We start from the raw sequence: 17,182 nt of genomic DNA, 5'->3' as shown, positions 1-17,182 counted from the left end.
GAAATAAATGCATTACTCATAAAACATCAAACATCAATTCAAACAACTGCTATGGCACTTGAAATTTTATTCACTTGTTTGCAGAAGCCTGCTGACTAGAAACATACATTGGCAATCCATTGAAGATCATTCAAGAAGTTTTAAAGTGAAAATGCAACTTCCAAAGTGTGTATTCGTTCATTTATGCGTGCATACACGCACGATACATTATTCATCCTTCATTCATTCATTCCTGATTCTTGAAGTGTATGCAATGCCAGACAGCAGGCTGTGTGTTAAGGATGCAACAGGGATCAAAAAAAGAAATTAGAAAAAAAGCAACCAATTCCCTGTACTCATAGGAATAATATTCCAGTGTTTTATGTATATTCTTGAAAAACAAAATTCCAAGTATTCTTTACATAGAAAGATTTCCTGGGATAATTTAAAGTGATTTGATAAACACTATAAATCAATACCAGAAAGTGGGGTGAAAAGCTTTTATTAGAAATAATAAGTGCATCAGTAAGCACATATCCATTCAACGCGGACTGTTCCTTTATTTACACATAAAACAGTAGATGCCCTACTGTTTGGAAATGGACATACAATATGACTATGTATAGATGTACATGTACATCTATACACATATATGAGACCAATTTCTGTAAGCTATGGAAAAAAGTGTGATTAATTCATGGTACAGAGTTGTGACAGTGTGTATAAGTATATATAAAATACATAAACATATTGTCTTTAGCATGTATATCTTTAGTCTTATCCCTTTTCTGTATCAGTTATCACTGCCATTCTCTTACCAGCCCCTCCCTCAACACTCACAGAGTCTACCCCTTGTACTTAAAAATAGAACAATTAGCATCAGCCATAGAAGAATAAAAAGATGCTGATTATTTTTAACTACTTTAATTGATGGGTAAGGCCCGCCAGAGAGGACTAAAACCATCATTTGAGACCCAAGCCTCCCTGGTGCCATCTTGAAAGTCACAAATAGGGAGGTCACTGAAGATGTCTGTGGTGTTGGCAAAGCCCCGTTGCTGTGAAGTATGGGAAGCTTCTCTCGCTTTCACTACACCTACTTTCTCAGGAGTAGACTTCTACATGGCTTAGTAGTCACAGGCTCTACCTCCTTGTATTTATTTGTGACAGAGACTACTTCTTGTCCTCTAATATCTGTCCTCCAGTTCTTCTTTGTCAATAAAGTTTCAGCTGGGCAGATAGTTGAACAGGTAAAGACTATATTTCTGAGCCTTCCTTGTAGGTAGATGTGGCCCTGTGACTAAGTTTTGGCCAATAGATATAAGCAGGAGTGATTTGACCGCTCCTGTGTCTTGACATTAAAATAATTAAGCATGGTGGGCTCCCCTGGCCCTTTCTCCCTTTCCACAGATGCGTGGTGAGAACTGGAGCTTCACTTTTAACCTATGTATTGAGCATGGAATAGCCTCTCCACTAGACCTGGACTGCTTACCCTAGACTATTATGCAAGAGAAAAATAATATTCTGTGTTGTGTCATTTGGGGTCTTTTTGTTAGAGCCGCTCCACCTGCCCCATACCCAATATACTGTGTCTCACTCCATCTACATCTGCTCTGAGACTAGCCAATTTTTTCCAGGCCATTGAGCTTTGGCTCTTTAGTTAACAGCCTCTGTGTTTACTATCTTATGGTTCATTTCCTGTCCACAGCTTTTCTCCTCCTTCAGGTATGCCAGTGTTTGGGTACCTGAAGTGCAACTACCTGGTCAGTAAGAGATGCACTGCAGCTCCTCAGATTACTCCCTCAAGCCCTTCTTCCTTGAGAGGGTCTGAGACACAATCTACTTTATTCTTCCTGAAAAACCCTTTTACTTCTCTTGGCATCAACCCCAGGAAATGCTGGGAGCCTTTCACTCTTGTATTCTTCCTAAGACCCAACTGTATCCATAATATTACTACATACCAGAGAGAACAATGAACAAAGTTGTGACTTAGGATTTTGCTGTGAATGCTACTTATTTGTTTGTTTCTTTTCCTTCTGATTTGAGTGACTCAGAAAATTCCAACACATTTTTCACTTTTGTGAGTTCAAATAAGAGAGAATTCTCCTTTCCTCATCAGTGAACACTTTAACCAACTTCCACAATAGCTGATTTTTATGTAGCACTTACAAGATGCCAGGCACTCCTCTAAGTGTCCCACATACATTGTCACCTTTAAGCTTCACAGTAAGTCACCAAAAGGGACCAAGGCAGGTAGACAGGAAGTACCCTATTCAAGGTCCACAGCTACTAAGTGATAAAGCTAGGTTTTGAATTTGGACTCTCACTCCAGCATCCTTTCTTTTAACCAGTAAGCTACTATGCTTCTCAGCACTCAATATTTTCATGCCATCTTCAGTTAGTAAATGACGATTATTAATAAGATGAATACCAATCAGACACAAGAATGTGCAAAGTTGTTCTTCCTAACATTTGTTACTTAATTTTAAATCAGAACAAAAATGCAAATATGTATTTGTTATAAATAAACAATAGCTATACATGTTCTAGACATGCATTCATAATAGAGAAATGATTGGTGTTTCACTGTGCTAAACCTACAAGGATTCTCTGATGTAAGTATCAGCCTCACTTTATAGATAAGGAAGTCTGAAGATCAAGTAGAAAAGTGAGTGGAACCCTGATCTACCTAAAGCCAGAGCCCCTTTTCTTTTCACTGTACTCATGTGCCTCTATTAGTGCATGCACACGCATACACACACGCACAGTTCATACATAGAACAGAGTCTCTTAGCACCACAGCAGTGAGCTTTCTCAAGGACACACTCTTAGCAACCTCCTACTTCTGACTTCCAAGGTGGCCCCAGGGGAGCTGTCTATAGAGGGACTCTCCAACCTTGGCAATGGGTTTAAAGTAAGGGAATGAATCCCTCCACAGTGATAAGGGAAGTTAACAAAATGCTAGCCAGACCACTGGTCACCTCATTGCTTGTCTCAGCCTGGCTGTTGGTCTGCCTGAAGCCACTAACGGAGTGCAGAGAATGAAGCCTTTCTTGTTTTGCTTACCTTTTTCAATGCAGATCCTGCGAACAACTTCATTTTGGATGCTTTTTAAAGCATCAAAGTTCTGCCCAAAGCTAACCCTTTCTTCTCTCCCAGCAATTTGTCGCAGTTGTGTTTGGTTAGCCTCCCCAATGCCTATTGCATGAATGGTGATTTGTTCTGCCCTTAGTCTCTCAGCAGGTTCCAGGACGTCATCATGGGACCACCCATCCGTCAGCACAATGAGATGACAGGGAACCTCACTTGACCGACGCTTCCTTCCCGCCCTTATTATGGGCAGCATGAAATCCAGGGCTGCTCCAGTATAAGTGTTGCCGTTGAGTTGCTTGAGGTTTAAAACAGCCTTTCTTAGTTCCACATCATTAGTATAAATATGAATATCAAATTCCACTTTCTTCTTATGTGAATACTGCACAGCTCCCACTTGGACTTTGTCTGGGCCAATGGTAAACATGTCTATCACGGCCAACATAAATTCCTTGATCTGCTCAAACTCCTTTATCTGGATGCTGGTTGAGCCATCGATGAGGAAATAGAGACTGGCCTCTTTGGTATCCACACAGCCTGCAAAAAAAAAAAGGAAAATGGAAAGTGCATTCTTCGTTAGTTATAGAGACTCTGGAGAGAACTTAACAAGAGGGTTTGTAGAGGAACATGAGGCTGTGAAGGTTCTAAAGAATGAGGACACTTCAGGTTTGCACAGAGCCCGTACACTTCATTGGGCACGCCCACGCCCATTTTCACCTTTGAAATTTGCAACAACCTGGTGAAACAGAGCAAGGCCTCGTGGTTTGGCTAAGGTCACACAGCCAGTAAATTAAAGAGTAAGGACCAGATTTCTGAGTTTCCAGGATCTAAGTCAAATTGTTTTTGTAGTATTGTCACCTTCCTTTTTGGACATTTATGTCTTATGATTTCTTGAGAAACGGGGTGAGATGACCTTCTTCTATTTTTATTTATTTATTTTTATGTATACATCAAAATGTAAATAGAGATAACAATCCTTGCTCTTACTGAGGTCACATTATATTAGGTCATGAGAGACAACAATCGATGAAGATAATAAATCAATTCTTTAGTATTTTAGGAAGATAAAAGTATTATTACAAAAAGAAAGTCAAATAGAGCGAAAAGAAATGCTAAGAGGTGGGGGTGGAGCCTAGTTCTCTGCTCCTGCCCAGCAGGCCTGGTACTTCACAAGATTTCAACAAATTTTTTAAATCGAAGAGCTCTGCATGTTCCTTCCTTTGTTGAACAGTGTTAAATAAAGAAGATGACATTTGAGAAAAGACTTCAAGGAAGAATGTTAGCTATGTGAAAAACTGGAGAACGAACAGACAGAAGAAATAGCCAGTGCAACAATGTCTTAGGCCAGCTTAAGTGGGTGTCTGTGTTCTATAATTAAATTAATCTGACTGAGACACTGGGACAAGTAGTTTGGATCCTACTATGCTGCATGAGGAGCCACTGAAGATGGTTAGAGAAACATACCCACATTTGTATTTTGGAAATATAATTTCAGAGTCTTCACCACAAAGATGATATCTTATATTTCTGCTTCCCTGATACATAGTACAGTGCCTGACATACAATTCTATATTCAACAAGTATTTCTTGAATGAATGATTAAAAGAGGCTGAGACTGGAGGCAGGGAAAATTAATTAGAAGACTATTTCAACACCATAGATGAGAAATAACAAAGGACTGGACTAAAGCAAGTGAGGATCGAGAAAAAAGGATAGGTTTAAGAGATATTTAGGAGTAGAATCTACGAGACAGTGGCTGATTGCTTGTGGGGAGAGTTTTGGCTTGGTTAAGTAATGAGTTGTGACAACATAGTAGATGACCTTCTTACTTCCCCAATAACCTCTTCTTCCCAGAGCAACTAGAGCAATATATTTAAAACTAGAACCAGAACATATGACACTTCTACTTACATGATTTATCATTACATTTAGAATTTAAAAAAAAAAAAAAAAAAAAAAAAAAAAGAGGCCTGATCTTTCCCCTGCTTTTCTCTCTGATGCTATTTCCAGCAATTCTTCATCTTATGCTTACTGTGCTCCAAAAACTCTGGGCTTCTTTCTGTGCTTTGAATGTGGCCCAGGGCTTTTGCATTTGCCCTCCTCTCTTCCTGGAAAATTCTTCCCCCCAAAGATTCGCCCGGCTGGTTCCTTCTCTTGTCTCTATGGATGTGCCAACTCAAATGCCTGCTTTTCAAAAAGGCTGTCTCTTCCCCTCCAGCAAAAGCTCATCAGTCATTGTTTATCCTATTACCCTGTTTTCTTTATGATACTCATTACTTTCTGAAATTTTCTTATTCATTGGTTCTTGAGCATAGGCTGCTTCCTGACACAGAATGTCAGCTCCATCAAAGCAGACACTGCCTAGTTCTCTGCTCCTGCCCAGCAGGCCTGGTACTTCACAAGATTTCAACAAATTTTTTAAATAGAAGAGCTCTCCATGTTCCTTCCTTTGTTGAGCAGATTCTATGAAAAAAAGGGGGGCGGCGGTTTAACTTTCCTAAGAGTCTGTATACCACTTTATCTAGTCATTCGTTGCAACTAGTTAGAAGAAAGAGCATACTTTTAAAATTTAGATTATTTATGATCCTGGGCATAAAGGCCACAAAGAGCAAAAGAAATAACACAGAAAGAGACAGGATCCTTAGCACTCTGGTTAGCACGCCAGCTCAGTCTGCCTACCTCAGGACTTGTTTGTGAAACAGAAAAAAATCGTTTTATCCTGTTTAAGTCATTGTTATGTTTTTGTCTGTTAGTCACACCCAAATGTAACTGTAACTGATACAACAAGTAGCCCAGCTACATATGCCTGCATTGTCCAATATGACAACCACCAGACACATGTGGCTATTAAAATAAAAACAAATGAAAATTAAATTAAATTAAAATGCAGTTCTTCAGTGACTTCAGTCCCATTTAAAGCACTCACTAGACACATGTAGCTCGTGTCTGCCTTATAGATAGAGAACACTACCATCTTTACAGAAAGTTCTGTGGGACAGCACTGAAACACACAATGTTGTATTATTTTTTAAAAATATACATGTGTGTATCTGTGTGTGCACAAGTATATAGAGAGAAGAGACTAAAAGACAAGAGAAATAAATGTTAAGAACAGATTTACCTGAAAGATAGGATTACAGACAATTTTGTCTTCTTTATGTTCACCAATACTATTTCACTATTTTATAATTAACACATTTTAAGTTTTTTACATTTTATTGAGGCCCAATTTATTTACATGCTAAAAAGTTTGCCCATTATAATCATTCGATGATTTTCGGTAATTTTATAAAGCTTTACAACCATCACCAACATCTAGTTTTAGAACATTTCCTTAATTCCTAAAGTTTCTTTATCGGATTTCAGTCAGTCCTCACTCCTGATCCTGGGCAATCACTCCTATTACTTTTATAATAAGAAAAGTATTATTTTAAACATACCAGTTTTGTCAAGATCTATATGTTCAGCACGAGTAGAAATTTGGGACCATATTTCATTCTGGAGCTTTTTCAGGAATTTCTTACTGTAAGATTCCAAGTCTGCATAGGACTTTAGCATGGAAACTGTCTGTTCCGGAGGGTAAGATGCGATTTCTTCTAACTGGGTATTGTTGGCCCCTTGGATGCTCATGGCAAACACAGTTACGTCCTCCAGACGAAGTCTCTTTGCAGCCTCACGCACCTCATCGTCTGAGGGTCTGTGAGTGATCAGGACCGCGATCTGAGGTACACCCTGCGCCCTTCTGCTGCCACTTGACTCTAAGAAGGCTTCTCTCCTCATTTTCTCAATGGCAGCCCCAGCATTGGATTTCCCAGTCTGGATAGAAAGCTTCTGGATTTGCTCCTGAAATGCAAATTGATTTGTGCTGGATTTCAGAAAAGAAATAGTCTCGGCTCTATTGCTGTAACTCATAAGTCCAAGCCGCATGCAGTTGTCCTTTACATCCAGGGAGGTGGTGATATTCTTTAGGAAGCTCTGCAGGTTCCTTAAATTCTGTCTGGTCCCAAGTGACTCATCCACCAGGAACACAAGGTCAGCTAGTGAATCTTTCTGACAGGTCACGGGTAAGGGAACTATGGAGAGAGAAAAAGTATGAGGATTAGTATAAATCACCAGTCCAGAGGGAGAAAGGCACTTTACAGATTGTCAGAAGATATTAGTGAAAACAGAGGTAGTCATGACAAACGAAGTTAGTATTGTTTTCTTTTAGTAAACAAAAGACAAAAGTTTCAAACAAGAGTTACAAGGTCATGGAGTTCCGAGACGTTGCAATGCTTGTGCCTCTACCTGAGGAATGCTTCTTACCAATTTTCCCACCACTACCATCATCTTCATGACCACCATCACCTCCAGTAAGACTACCACCACCACTTTCTCCTCCTTCTTCACTACCACCTCCACCTTCACTTCCACCTCCACTGTCACCTTCACCCCCATTACCACCATCAACAAAAACAATCAACCAACCACCACCACCACTTCCAATACCATTACCAGTACCTCTGCCATTACCACCACACCACCACTTCCAACACCACAGTGTGACAACCACCACAACCACCACTACCACTCTCAAGCACTGTGATACAGGGATGAGTTAACAGAAATATCTCTGACCTCAGAGAGTTCACATTCTGTGGGGAGGACAGATAACTAGATTATATTCTTTCAGACAGTACTGAGTGCTAGCAAGGAAATAAAACAGATGACTGAATGAGTTACTAGACTGGGGATATAGGGTGGGGACTAACTTTTCTGAGACATTAAGAAGTCATAAAAGGCCTTTCTGAGAGGATAACATTTGGGTAGAGATATGAATAAAGAGAAGAATTCAGCTACATGTTGTTCAGAGGGAAGAGGAATTCTGGCAAAAAAAAAAAAACAATAGACAGTGAACAAGCAAGAAGTCCACAGTGGCGGGAGCCAGTGAGTGAGAGGAACAATGATGAATGAGGTCAGAGGGAGGCAGGGCCCAAATCATAGGGGCATCATATGCTTATTTAAATCTTTGAAATGCCTTCCCAGTGGCTGAGGGGAAATAATGAATTCAGGGCTCTCAATTAAGAAACAGTGGCCCGAGTCCAGGAAAGAGATAATTGTTCTTGGACAAGGATAACAGCAGAGAAGATAAAACAACAAAGGTAGTTTTGATGTATGAATTAGAGATAGAACAGAGAGGACTTGATGATAAATTGAATGCAAGTGTTGAAAGTGAAAAAGGGAAGCGGTGAAAACTCCTACTGTTTTGGCCTGAACAGCTGAGTGGATGTTGGTTGTTGGTATCTTTTTTCTGTGATAGGGAAGAACAAGTTGCAGGAGGGACTCAAAAGTTCCATTTCAGACAGTGCTAAGTTTGGGATACTCTTGGAGATACCAGGCAAGCAGTTGGTTCTATGAATCTAGCATCCAGGGGCGAGTACACCATGTGCATATGAAACTCCTCCAGGCACAGGTGAAGGAGCCACAGCTGAGGAAAGTATAGCCAAGAGATAAGCTCAATCTTGCCAAGAACGACCCATTAGGATTGTGAGCTCTGGAAGCCAGATGGCACGTCTTACTTATCTCAATCCCGGCAGTATCTGGTGCCTGGTGGGAGCTCAGAAGTATTTGTGGAATCAAAAATAATGCTCATAAATCTACGTGTACTCTGAACCCACACAGGTGGCAAAAACAAACCCCCAACATGACCTGTTTCGTGTTTATAGCTATCATTATTAATAACAGTAAACTGTGTGGCAAATGCCACACAAGCCATCTCACCCAAATAAAGTAGGCATTATTATCCTCACTTTATAGCTAAGGGAAACATTTCCCATTTCAATGCACAGGTATTCAGCTATAACACCATTTACAAAGTACTATGGACAGGGTAACCTCTTCAGGGATGAATATTCATTTGGACAGCCACAATTAAATGAATAGTAAACAAGCAAGATGTAGGCTATGTTCAATATGCTCTAGATGTCAAGTTATAACATAGAATGTTATTTAAAACTTTATTTTCTTAGAAGGGATATCTTTTGGATATGTGTTCAAACGAAAACTGAGGCATGCATTCTTTGACCCTAATAATAAAATTCACATACAAGTGGATGCTTGCCTCCTCCTCTAAAAGAAGCAGTACATTTGCTCATCACTTCTCTCTCCAGACATCATTTCCCGTATTATTAATGAAAATGCTTACAAGCACCAACCTTCAAATTCTGTCTTCAAGGGAAAGTTATGAAGAAAAAATGTGGTTCGCCATATTAAAAAAGTCAAATGCCAGCAATAATGATGCTAAAACTAAATCAAATTAAGTTTTTTAGCTTTCACAAAGTATAATATTTCCATAAGTTTTCCTATTTTGTGCAGACACATTTTCCTTGAGAAGTAAAATGAAGTTTGAATAGTACAGTCTGTGGTGTGGTGACACCAGCAGCTGCCAGTTCTTGCCCATCGATAAGTCCCAATTCTTTCAACATCTTGGAGAGATTTGATCTTGTACATTCTTCAATAGAGGTTACTGACTGTAAGTAAAGTGTTCTGTTTTTTTCCTTCTGATGTGGCTGTGACGGCTGAAGATCTCATCTGCAGAGATGCACTATTGGTTAGATAATCCAAAACCTCCTGTAGTTTAGCTGATGGAGAAAAGTGAATATTCGGTGGAAGCTGGCTATAAGCTGGGCAGTGTTCCTTTCTTTCTGCTTCCCATGTGTATGTGTACAGCCTATGTACATCACTGAATATCAAACAATTATTATGAGGAATATATGCACTTGTGCCTATTTTAAAAGACCTCAGTGACACACACAGCTGCAGTGACTGCATTTGTGGAAGCTACTGCGCGAACGATTCATTTGACTACTCCTTGCGTGAGTCTATATGTTAACACCCCTAATATTATATTGTGATGCTCTCTCTAGGGATTTTTGGAAAATCCACTAAACATGATCATCTCCATCTAATGAAACCCTTTCTCCAAAAAGCTGCTCCTTAGGTCCTTACATACTCACTACAGTGTTTGGGTAGCCTGGGCATAGATGCAGTGGTGCACATGGGAAAATTAACCTGCGGCGGCTACGGTTCCAGTGTGTGTTCAGTACAAGCAATCACTCTAGGCAAGATCACCCAGGCATTTCCTTTAAAACTTTCTGTCCCTCCCCCGCCCCGTCTATCAAAGGGACCATGGAGCTTGGATGTAATACACCATCTTCCTGATTTAGAAGAGATATCAGCACGCCATTTATCCAGCTTATGGCTACGATCGAGTCCAGTCCACATCCCTATTACATGAAATTGTCAATAGAAAGTGTCATTAAAATCCTGAATCTTGTTGAAACGTGGAACTATATTGCAATGAGGAACTTTGTCATTTAAAATTCGGCAACGACTTCAATTTGGGGTCCTCCAACATCTTTAGGCCTAAATAAAAATTGTCTATTTAGATTGGAAACATCTACAGTCTCCATAATATGAAACTGTCTAAAACGAGACAGGGCCAGAGTTTTTCAGGGGCTCACATCCTAAGCCGCCAGCTCCCATGACTAGAACTTTATATGTATCGGACAAAAACTGGAGAGATTCAGTGCTCGGTTCAAAACCAGAGCATGTGAAGGGTCCAGATTGCTCAAAGGATTTCTTTATGTGGTTCCAGTGACCTTCCCTGTCTCCAGTGTCCCCACACCCAACAGCTCCTCACCATCTCCCATAATCTCCCACTGAAGTCCTAAATTATACAAGTCAGGGCACTGAGTCAGTTCCATTTGAGCTGCTTTTAATTGATCTTATTCACACCCATAAGCTTGTTAGAAATATTTTTAATATTTTTTCGATTCAAAGATCCAGTCTACTATAAGATATACTACTATTTAATATCAAGTCTTCGGGAATTTTTTTAAAGCATGACTGAAAGACATGTCCTGTTAATATAAAAAATGTTAAAATGTGAAATAAATGTGTGTTTTAGAAGTAAAAAAACAAACGCAAAATGACTCCATGGCAGGGAGGGGAAACGAGTCAAGCTTCTGGCTTTAGCAGATCCTGACACTCATCAGAGAGAGTTTACCTCTAAGAAAAAAACAAACAAACATGCAAACTGAAATGGTACAGGGGGAGATAAGCCAACACAGCAAATAACCTCATTCTAAGGTTATTGTTCCCATCTAGTGTCACTATCTATTAACTGACAGGCATTTATTGAATATTTACTGTGTGTCTCACACTGTGCTAGGACTGTGAGGGAAAGAGAACAGACATGGACCTTATTTGTTTAACTGTAAGACTTTAGTCACTCATTAAAAAACAGAATACCAGCTCATTGTCAGACACTGCGTATGCTACCAGTTCATTAGTGGTAGAGACCAACAAAGAAATGGGTAAGTATACAGTATGGGAAGTGCTGCTGTCATCAAACGTACACAAGGAACTGGGAGACCCCAAAAGAAATTTGAAAGGAAAGCCATCCAAGAGGATATGACTATAGGGTTGAGATTTAAATGATGACAGAAGTTATTCAAACTGTAAGAAATCTAAGGAGGGCAAAAGGATTCCTGTCAGAGAAAATGGCACCAACAAAGGCAGAAGGTAGAAAGAGTAGAATGGGAGTTGGCAGGGATGAGAGCGGAGAGACGCAGATCTGATCACATGGGGACTGGGCCACACTCAACCAAAGGCTTTCTTACCTTGTATATCAGGATCCGCTGCTCCTTCCTTGTACTGCACCACATCCTTGATGATCTGCGTCATGTTCTGGGAAAACGCGCTGAGGTCTCTGACGGATCGAAGGTTGAAATGAAACTGAGCCGTGGCCATGGCCCTCAGGTTCTCCTCAGAAGCTTTCTGCAGCCCCACGGAGATGATTCTCACCCCGTCTTCCCGCAGGGCCTTGGCAGCCTCTTCTACCTCATCCTCGGACTCAGCTGAAGCCAGGACCACCAAAATCGGGGGAAACAGTTTCTTGTCTCTCCCGTTGGCGAGTCCAGAGAAATAGGTCCTGTGAGCTTCCTGGAGAGCGTTTCCTATGCGCAGGGAGCCACCCATGAATAAGAAGTTCTTCTTGAGGTGGTTCAACATGGGGTTCCTGGTCTTGAAGGTGTTCAGCTGGAATTCACTGTGGAGAATGTCGCTGTACTGGGCCAGGGCCACGCGGTATTTGTTGGCCTCTATGGGGAGACTGGTGATCATTCTGTTGATAAATGTTTTCACAAAAGGGAAGGACTTCACTCCCAGGTGATCAGAGCTGTCCACCAGAAACACGACATCTGCAAACTCAGGGCCTGGCCCTATCAAAATAAGATGACAACAAACCAAAACAAGGTGATTGTGCAGCCTTTACGTTTCAGACCTCAGTACTCATTTGAGACTATGCACTAGTGTTAAGGGTAATTCAGAACTCCAACAAAAGTGTCTTCTGGCTGTCAGACTGAAGAAACTGTACTTATTTTTGCTAAAATGTCAAACAAGAAGACATTAGCTAAGTGAGCCAATAAATTTTTCTTTCTCAACTCTATACCAGAGGCAATCGACATTTTTTTCCCCTTTTTTTGGTTGGGGTACCCGAAACTCTGATATTGCACTAAAGAATAAACAACATGATACCAGAGAGTCCCAAAGTGGTCTGTGGAGTAACAGCAACTTTTAGAAACAGTATTGAGTAAGCACCTGTGTTGGGTTGGAGGCGCAGAAGCAGATCTGAGACGGAGATTTAGGTGAGGCCTTTGGTGAGGGGAAGCAGGACAGGAGCAAAGCAGGATGTCTAACAGTGGCCTGATTGGAGGGGACTCTGGAGTGTCAGCTACACCAGACTGTGCCCTCTGAGACAAAAATAACTTTTTTTTTTTTTTTTTTTGGTATTCCTCTGTCATAGTCATTGCCTACAGACCATACTCAGGAATTGAAGGGAAGAGGCAGGATGCTACAAGCATAACCTCCTGAGTTAGGTGGCTCTGGGAAAGCTGAGAGCAAGTCTCCTGAGAAAGTAGAGTGTCAGCTGTTGCAGGCAGTATTCCCAGCATCTGGAGGGAAGGGGAATATCAGCCTGATAAAGTGAGTCTGGGCCAGAGGTGATTGTTCAGCCTTTACCGGCATCGACTTCAGCAGTCATGGTCAGACACTTCCACTCTCCAAATTAGTGATGTGCTGGTGGATGTCTAACTGTCTAACAATGGGCTTTATTTCAAAGTAACTCAGAAATTCAGGATACCCTAGGGTAGCAGGAGAGTAGGGGGGGGGGGGAAATATATATATATATATATATATATATATATATATATATATATATATATATATATATATATGTGTGTGTGTGTGTGTGTGTGTGTGTGTGTGTGCAGATGGATAGATATATCTATAGATAGATAGATAGATAGATAGATAGATAGATAGATAGATAGATCCCTTCCCTATTTTCATGTTTGTAAAAGGAAGGCAATGATTTTGCCACAAAAATACATAGAATTTATTTCCTATGTGGGGTTCCTTTTTTACCTTTTTTTCAATTTATTAAGACTAAGATGCAAACTGACCTACAAACCAAATGGGGTAATTCTATTCATAGAGACAGGAAACTTTGGGATGTAAACAAATCAATGAGTAATTCAAGTTTTTCTAGCCAGGTGTACCATAATTCATGACTTTTGCCCCTAGCTTTCTGCCATCTTTGAGAGGTTAAATTAGCTTGATATTGTGTACGTCCAACTACAACAAAGTGCTGCCTGCTTTGATTTTTCAGTAAATAAATAAAGTCCTTGTTTCTCTGTATTTATTAAAATAAAGGTTTGACACATACAAATGTTTATTTTCCTAAATAATAATTCACATAAAATATACCGGTACCTGGGCTCTGATCTGCCAATGTTTCGGTCCAAAGGCTTAGGACAAATATAATTAGCAGGATCTTCATTTTGTCAGTGAAGTTCTCTTGATCTTATTCTGTAAGAAACATTATTTACATGAGAAATCTCACTGTATAACAAGAAATAACTACTGGGAAATTTGGATTAGAGAACAATACACTGTAAACAAGTATTTGTCAAGCAATGCCAGATATATTTAAAACATTCATCGAGCCTTCGGAGTATTGTTGAAAATAGGTAATGTTAATGTTTGCTGAGCTCTTACCACGGCTCGGATTCTTTTCTCAGTGCTTTACAATTATCATCTAATTTCCTCCTCAGGACAGTTTTACATACAGGAGGGCACAATGACTATAGCCATATGACAGATAAGGAAATAGGCACAGTGTGACTTCATAAGTGTTAGATCCAGGTTCCTAACCCTGACAAGGTGATTGCAGAGCCCAAGCTCTTAACCACTGTGCAATAAGCCTCATAAAAATCTGTGTCCACAGAAAATTTATGCCGTCACTATTCTTTACCCTCTATTTTTATGCCAAAATTGATAACTGTATATGGTCATTTGACTTGGCCCAGAAATATCCAACAGCTGTTCCTTGTGAAAACTGTTGCCTTATTTACAGTCAGACACAGTTTTACAAATGACTGTAACTTTAGCATTGCTCTCCTCACAGCTCACAATCAGAAATCTTCATGGGAAATGACAATCTTATAGAAATTCTGCCAAATCAGAGTTGTTCTTTATAAAAAGACAAACAGATCAAATGGCCAATACCCAAAAATATACAGTTAACTTCAACGAGATACTGAAGGTAAAAGATTTTTACTTGTTTTTATTCTAGAGTTGACTTTTCCTGCAATTCTTTTGAAGTTGCTGATCATGCAGGAAGATTGAGACCATCATTGGAAGCTAGATTTGGGAGACCCTATAGATCATGTAGACTAAATGCTTGTTTTGCTCATGAGGATCCGCTAACGAGGCTCCCCAACAGTTAGTGCCCGAATCATGTCAACGATGACTTTCAAATATATACTCATCATATTCTAATCTACCATATATTTTACTTCTTCATTACTTTTATTATTGAGATATAATTCACATACTATAAGAGTTACCATTTTAAAGGGTATAATTCAATGTGTTTTAATATAGTCACAGGATTTGTATCCATCACCACTAATTCCAGAACATTTTCATGACTCCAAACAGAAATCCCATACCAATGAGCAGTTACTTCTCATTCTCCCCTTCCCACAGGCCCTGACAACCACTGATCTATTGTCTTCTCTATGGATTTGCCTATTCTGGACATTAATATAAATGGGATAATATAATACATGGCCATTTGTGTTTGGAATCTTTCCTTTAACCTAATGTGTTTAACATTTATCCATGTTGTGACATATACCAATATGTCAATCCTTTTTTTATGGCTGAGTAACATTCTAGTGTATCAGTAGACACATTTAAAAAATCTGTTTGTCAGTTGATGGACATTTGTTTCTACTTTTTAGCTATTATGAGTAATGCTGCTATGAGCATTCATGTACAAGTTTTTTTTTTAGACATGTTTTCATTTCTCTTGAGTAGATACCTAGGAGGAGAATTTCTGGTCTTGTGGTAACTTTATGTTTAACATTTTGAGAAACTGTCAAATTGTTTTCCAAAGTGGCTGTATCATTTTACATCCCTACCAGCAATGTATAAAGGTTTCAATTTCTCCCCATTCTCACCAACACTTGTTATTGTCTTTTTTTTTTTAATTATAGCCATTCTAGTGAGTGTAAATGGGTATCTTACTGTGGTTTTGATTTGCATTTCCCTAATGATGAATAATGTTGAGCATCTTTTCATGTACTTATTGGTCATTTTATATCTTCTTTGAAGAAATATCTATTCTAGACACTTAACAGATATATGATTTGCAAATATATTGCTCTCACTCTGTGAGTTGTATTTTCACTTTCTTCTTGCTGTCTTTGAGGCACACATGATTTTAAATTTGATGAAGTCCAATTTATCTATTTTTTTTCTTCTGTTGCCAGTGCTTTTAGTGTCACAGTGAAATCACCATTACCTATTCCACTGTCCTGAAGATTTACTCCAATGTTCTGTTCTAAAAGTTTTATAGTTTTAGCTTTTACATTTTGGTTTTTGATTCATTTTGAGTTAATTTGTGTTTGTGGTATGAGGTAGGGATACAATTTCATTCTTCTTTATGTAGATGTTCAGTTGTCTCAGCACCATTTGTTGAAAGGACTTTTCTTTCACCATTGAATTATCTTGGCATCCATATCATGTGCTATTGAATTTGGTGTGCTAGTGTTTTGTGGAGGATTTCGCATATATATTATTCAGACATATTGGCGTATAGTTTTCTTTTCTTGTAGTGTCCTGATCTGGCTTTGGTATCAGGGTAATGCTGGTCTTATAAATGAGTCTGGGAGTGTTCTCTCTTCATTTTTCTCGAAGAGTTTGGGAAGGATTGGTGTTAATTCTTCTGTAAATGTTTGGTAGAATTCACCAGAGAAGCCATCAGTCCTGGGCTTTTTCATGTTAGGAAGTTTTTGATTATTGATTCGACATCCTTCCTCATTATTGATCTGTTCTTTCTTCCTGATTCAGTCTTGGTAGGTTATTTGTTTCTAGAAATTTATCCATTTCTTCTAGGTTATCCAATTTGTCGGTATAAGTGGTCACAGTAATCTCCTGATTCTTTGTATTTCTGTGGTATTAGTAGTGACATCTCCTCTCTCATTTACAATTTTATTTACTTGAGTCCCCTCTTTTTCATTGTGAGTCTAGCTAAAGATTCGTCAACTTAGTCTGTCTTTTCAAAGAACCAATTCTTACTTTTGGTATTCATTTCTATTGTTTTCTTATTCTGTTTCATTTATTTCGGCTCCAGTCGTTATTATTTCCTTCCTTCTGCTAATTTTGGGCTAAGTTTGTTCTTCTTTTTCTAGTTCCTTGAGATGTAAAGTTAGGTTGTTTATTTGAGATCTTTCTTTTTTCTGAACATAGCATTTATAACACCACTAAACTTTCCTCTGAGAACCCTTTTTGCTATATTCCAGAAGTTTTGCTGTGTTGTGTTTCCATTTTTCTGGAGCCACTAGCTGGGTTCTATAATCACCTGTGGTCTGGCAAGGTCACAGGCTGTATTTCCTGGCAGTGCCAACTGTTGGACTCCAAACTGCTCAGGACTATGGGCTGGGCTATGCAATCGCTCTTGGTCTGATGGAATCTCAGGCTGTGTTCCCCAACTGGATGGTGCCAT

General features: G+C 39.3%; 1 protein-coding gene and 1 pseudogene across 1 annotated transcript in view; both read right to left on the bottom strand.

Annotated features, from left to right (window-relative positions):
• COL6A5 (collagen type VI alpha 5 chain) overlaps positions 1-17,182 on the bottom strand; it is a 117,879-nt gene that overhangs the window by 79,009 nt on the left and 21,688 nt on the right. Inside the window, exons 2-5 of the mRNA XM_019726036.3 lie at positions 13,882-13,977; positions 11,730-12,329; positions 6,507-7,139; positions 3,043-3,603 (exon numbers count right to left, since the gene is read on the bottom strand). Coding sequence (XP_019581595.3) covers positions 3,043-3,603; positions 6,507-7,139; positions 11,730-12,329; positions 13,882-13,948 — 1,861 coding nt within the window. The 5' untranslated portion in view covers positions 13,949-13,977. The remainder of the gene's footprint in view (positions 1-3,042; positions 3,604-6,506; positions 7,140-11,729; positions 12,330-13,881; positions 13,978-17,182) is intronic.
• On the bottom strand, positions 9,408-10,846 carry LOC109444536 (NEDD8-activating enzyme E1 catalytic subunit pseudogene; annotated as a pseudogene).

Source organism: Rhinolophus sinicus, chromosome 5 (assembly GCF_057876585.1).
Source record: "Rhinolophus sinicus isolate RSI-liver-muscle chromosome 5, RSI-T2T, whole genome shotgun sequence".
NCBI lineage: Eukaryota > Metazoa > Chordata > Mammalia > Chiroptera > Rhinolophidae > Rhinolophus > Rhinolophus sinicus.
This window is presented reverse-complemented; position numbering and strand designations above follow the sequence as displayed.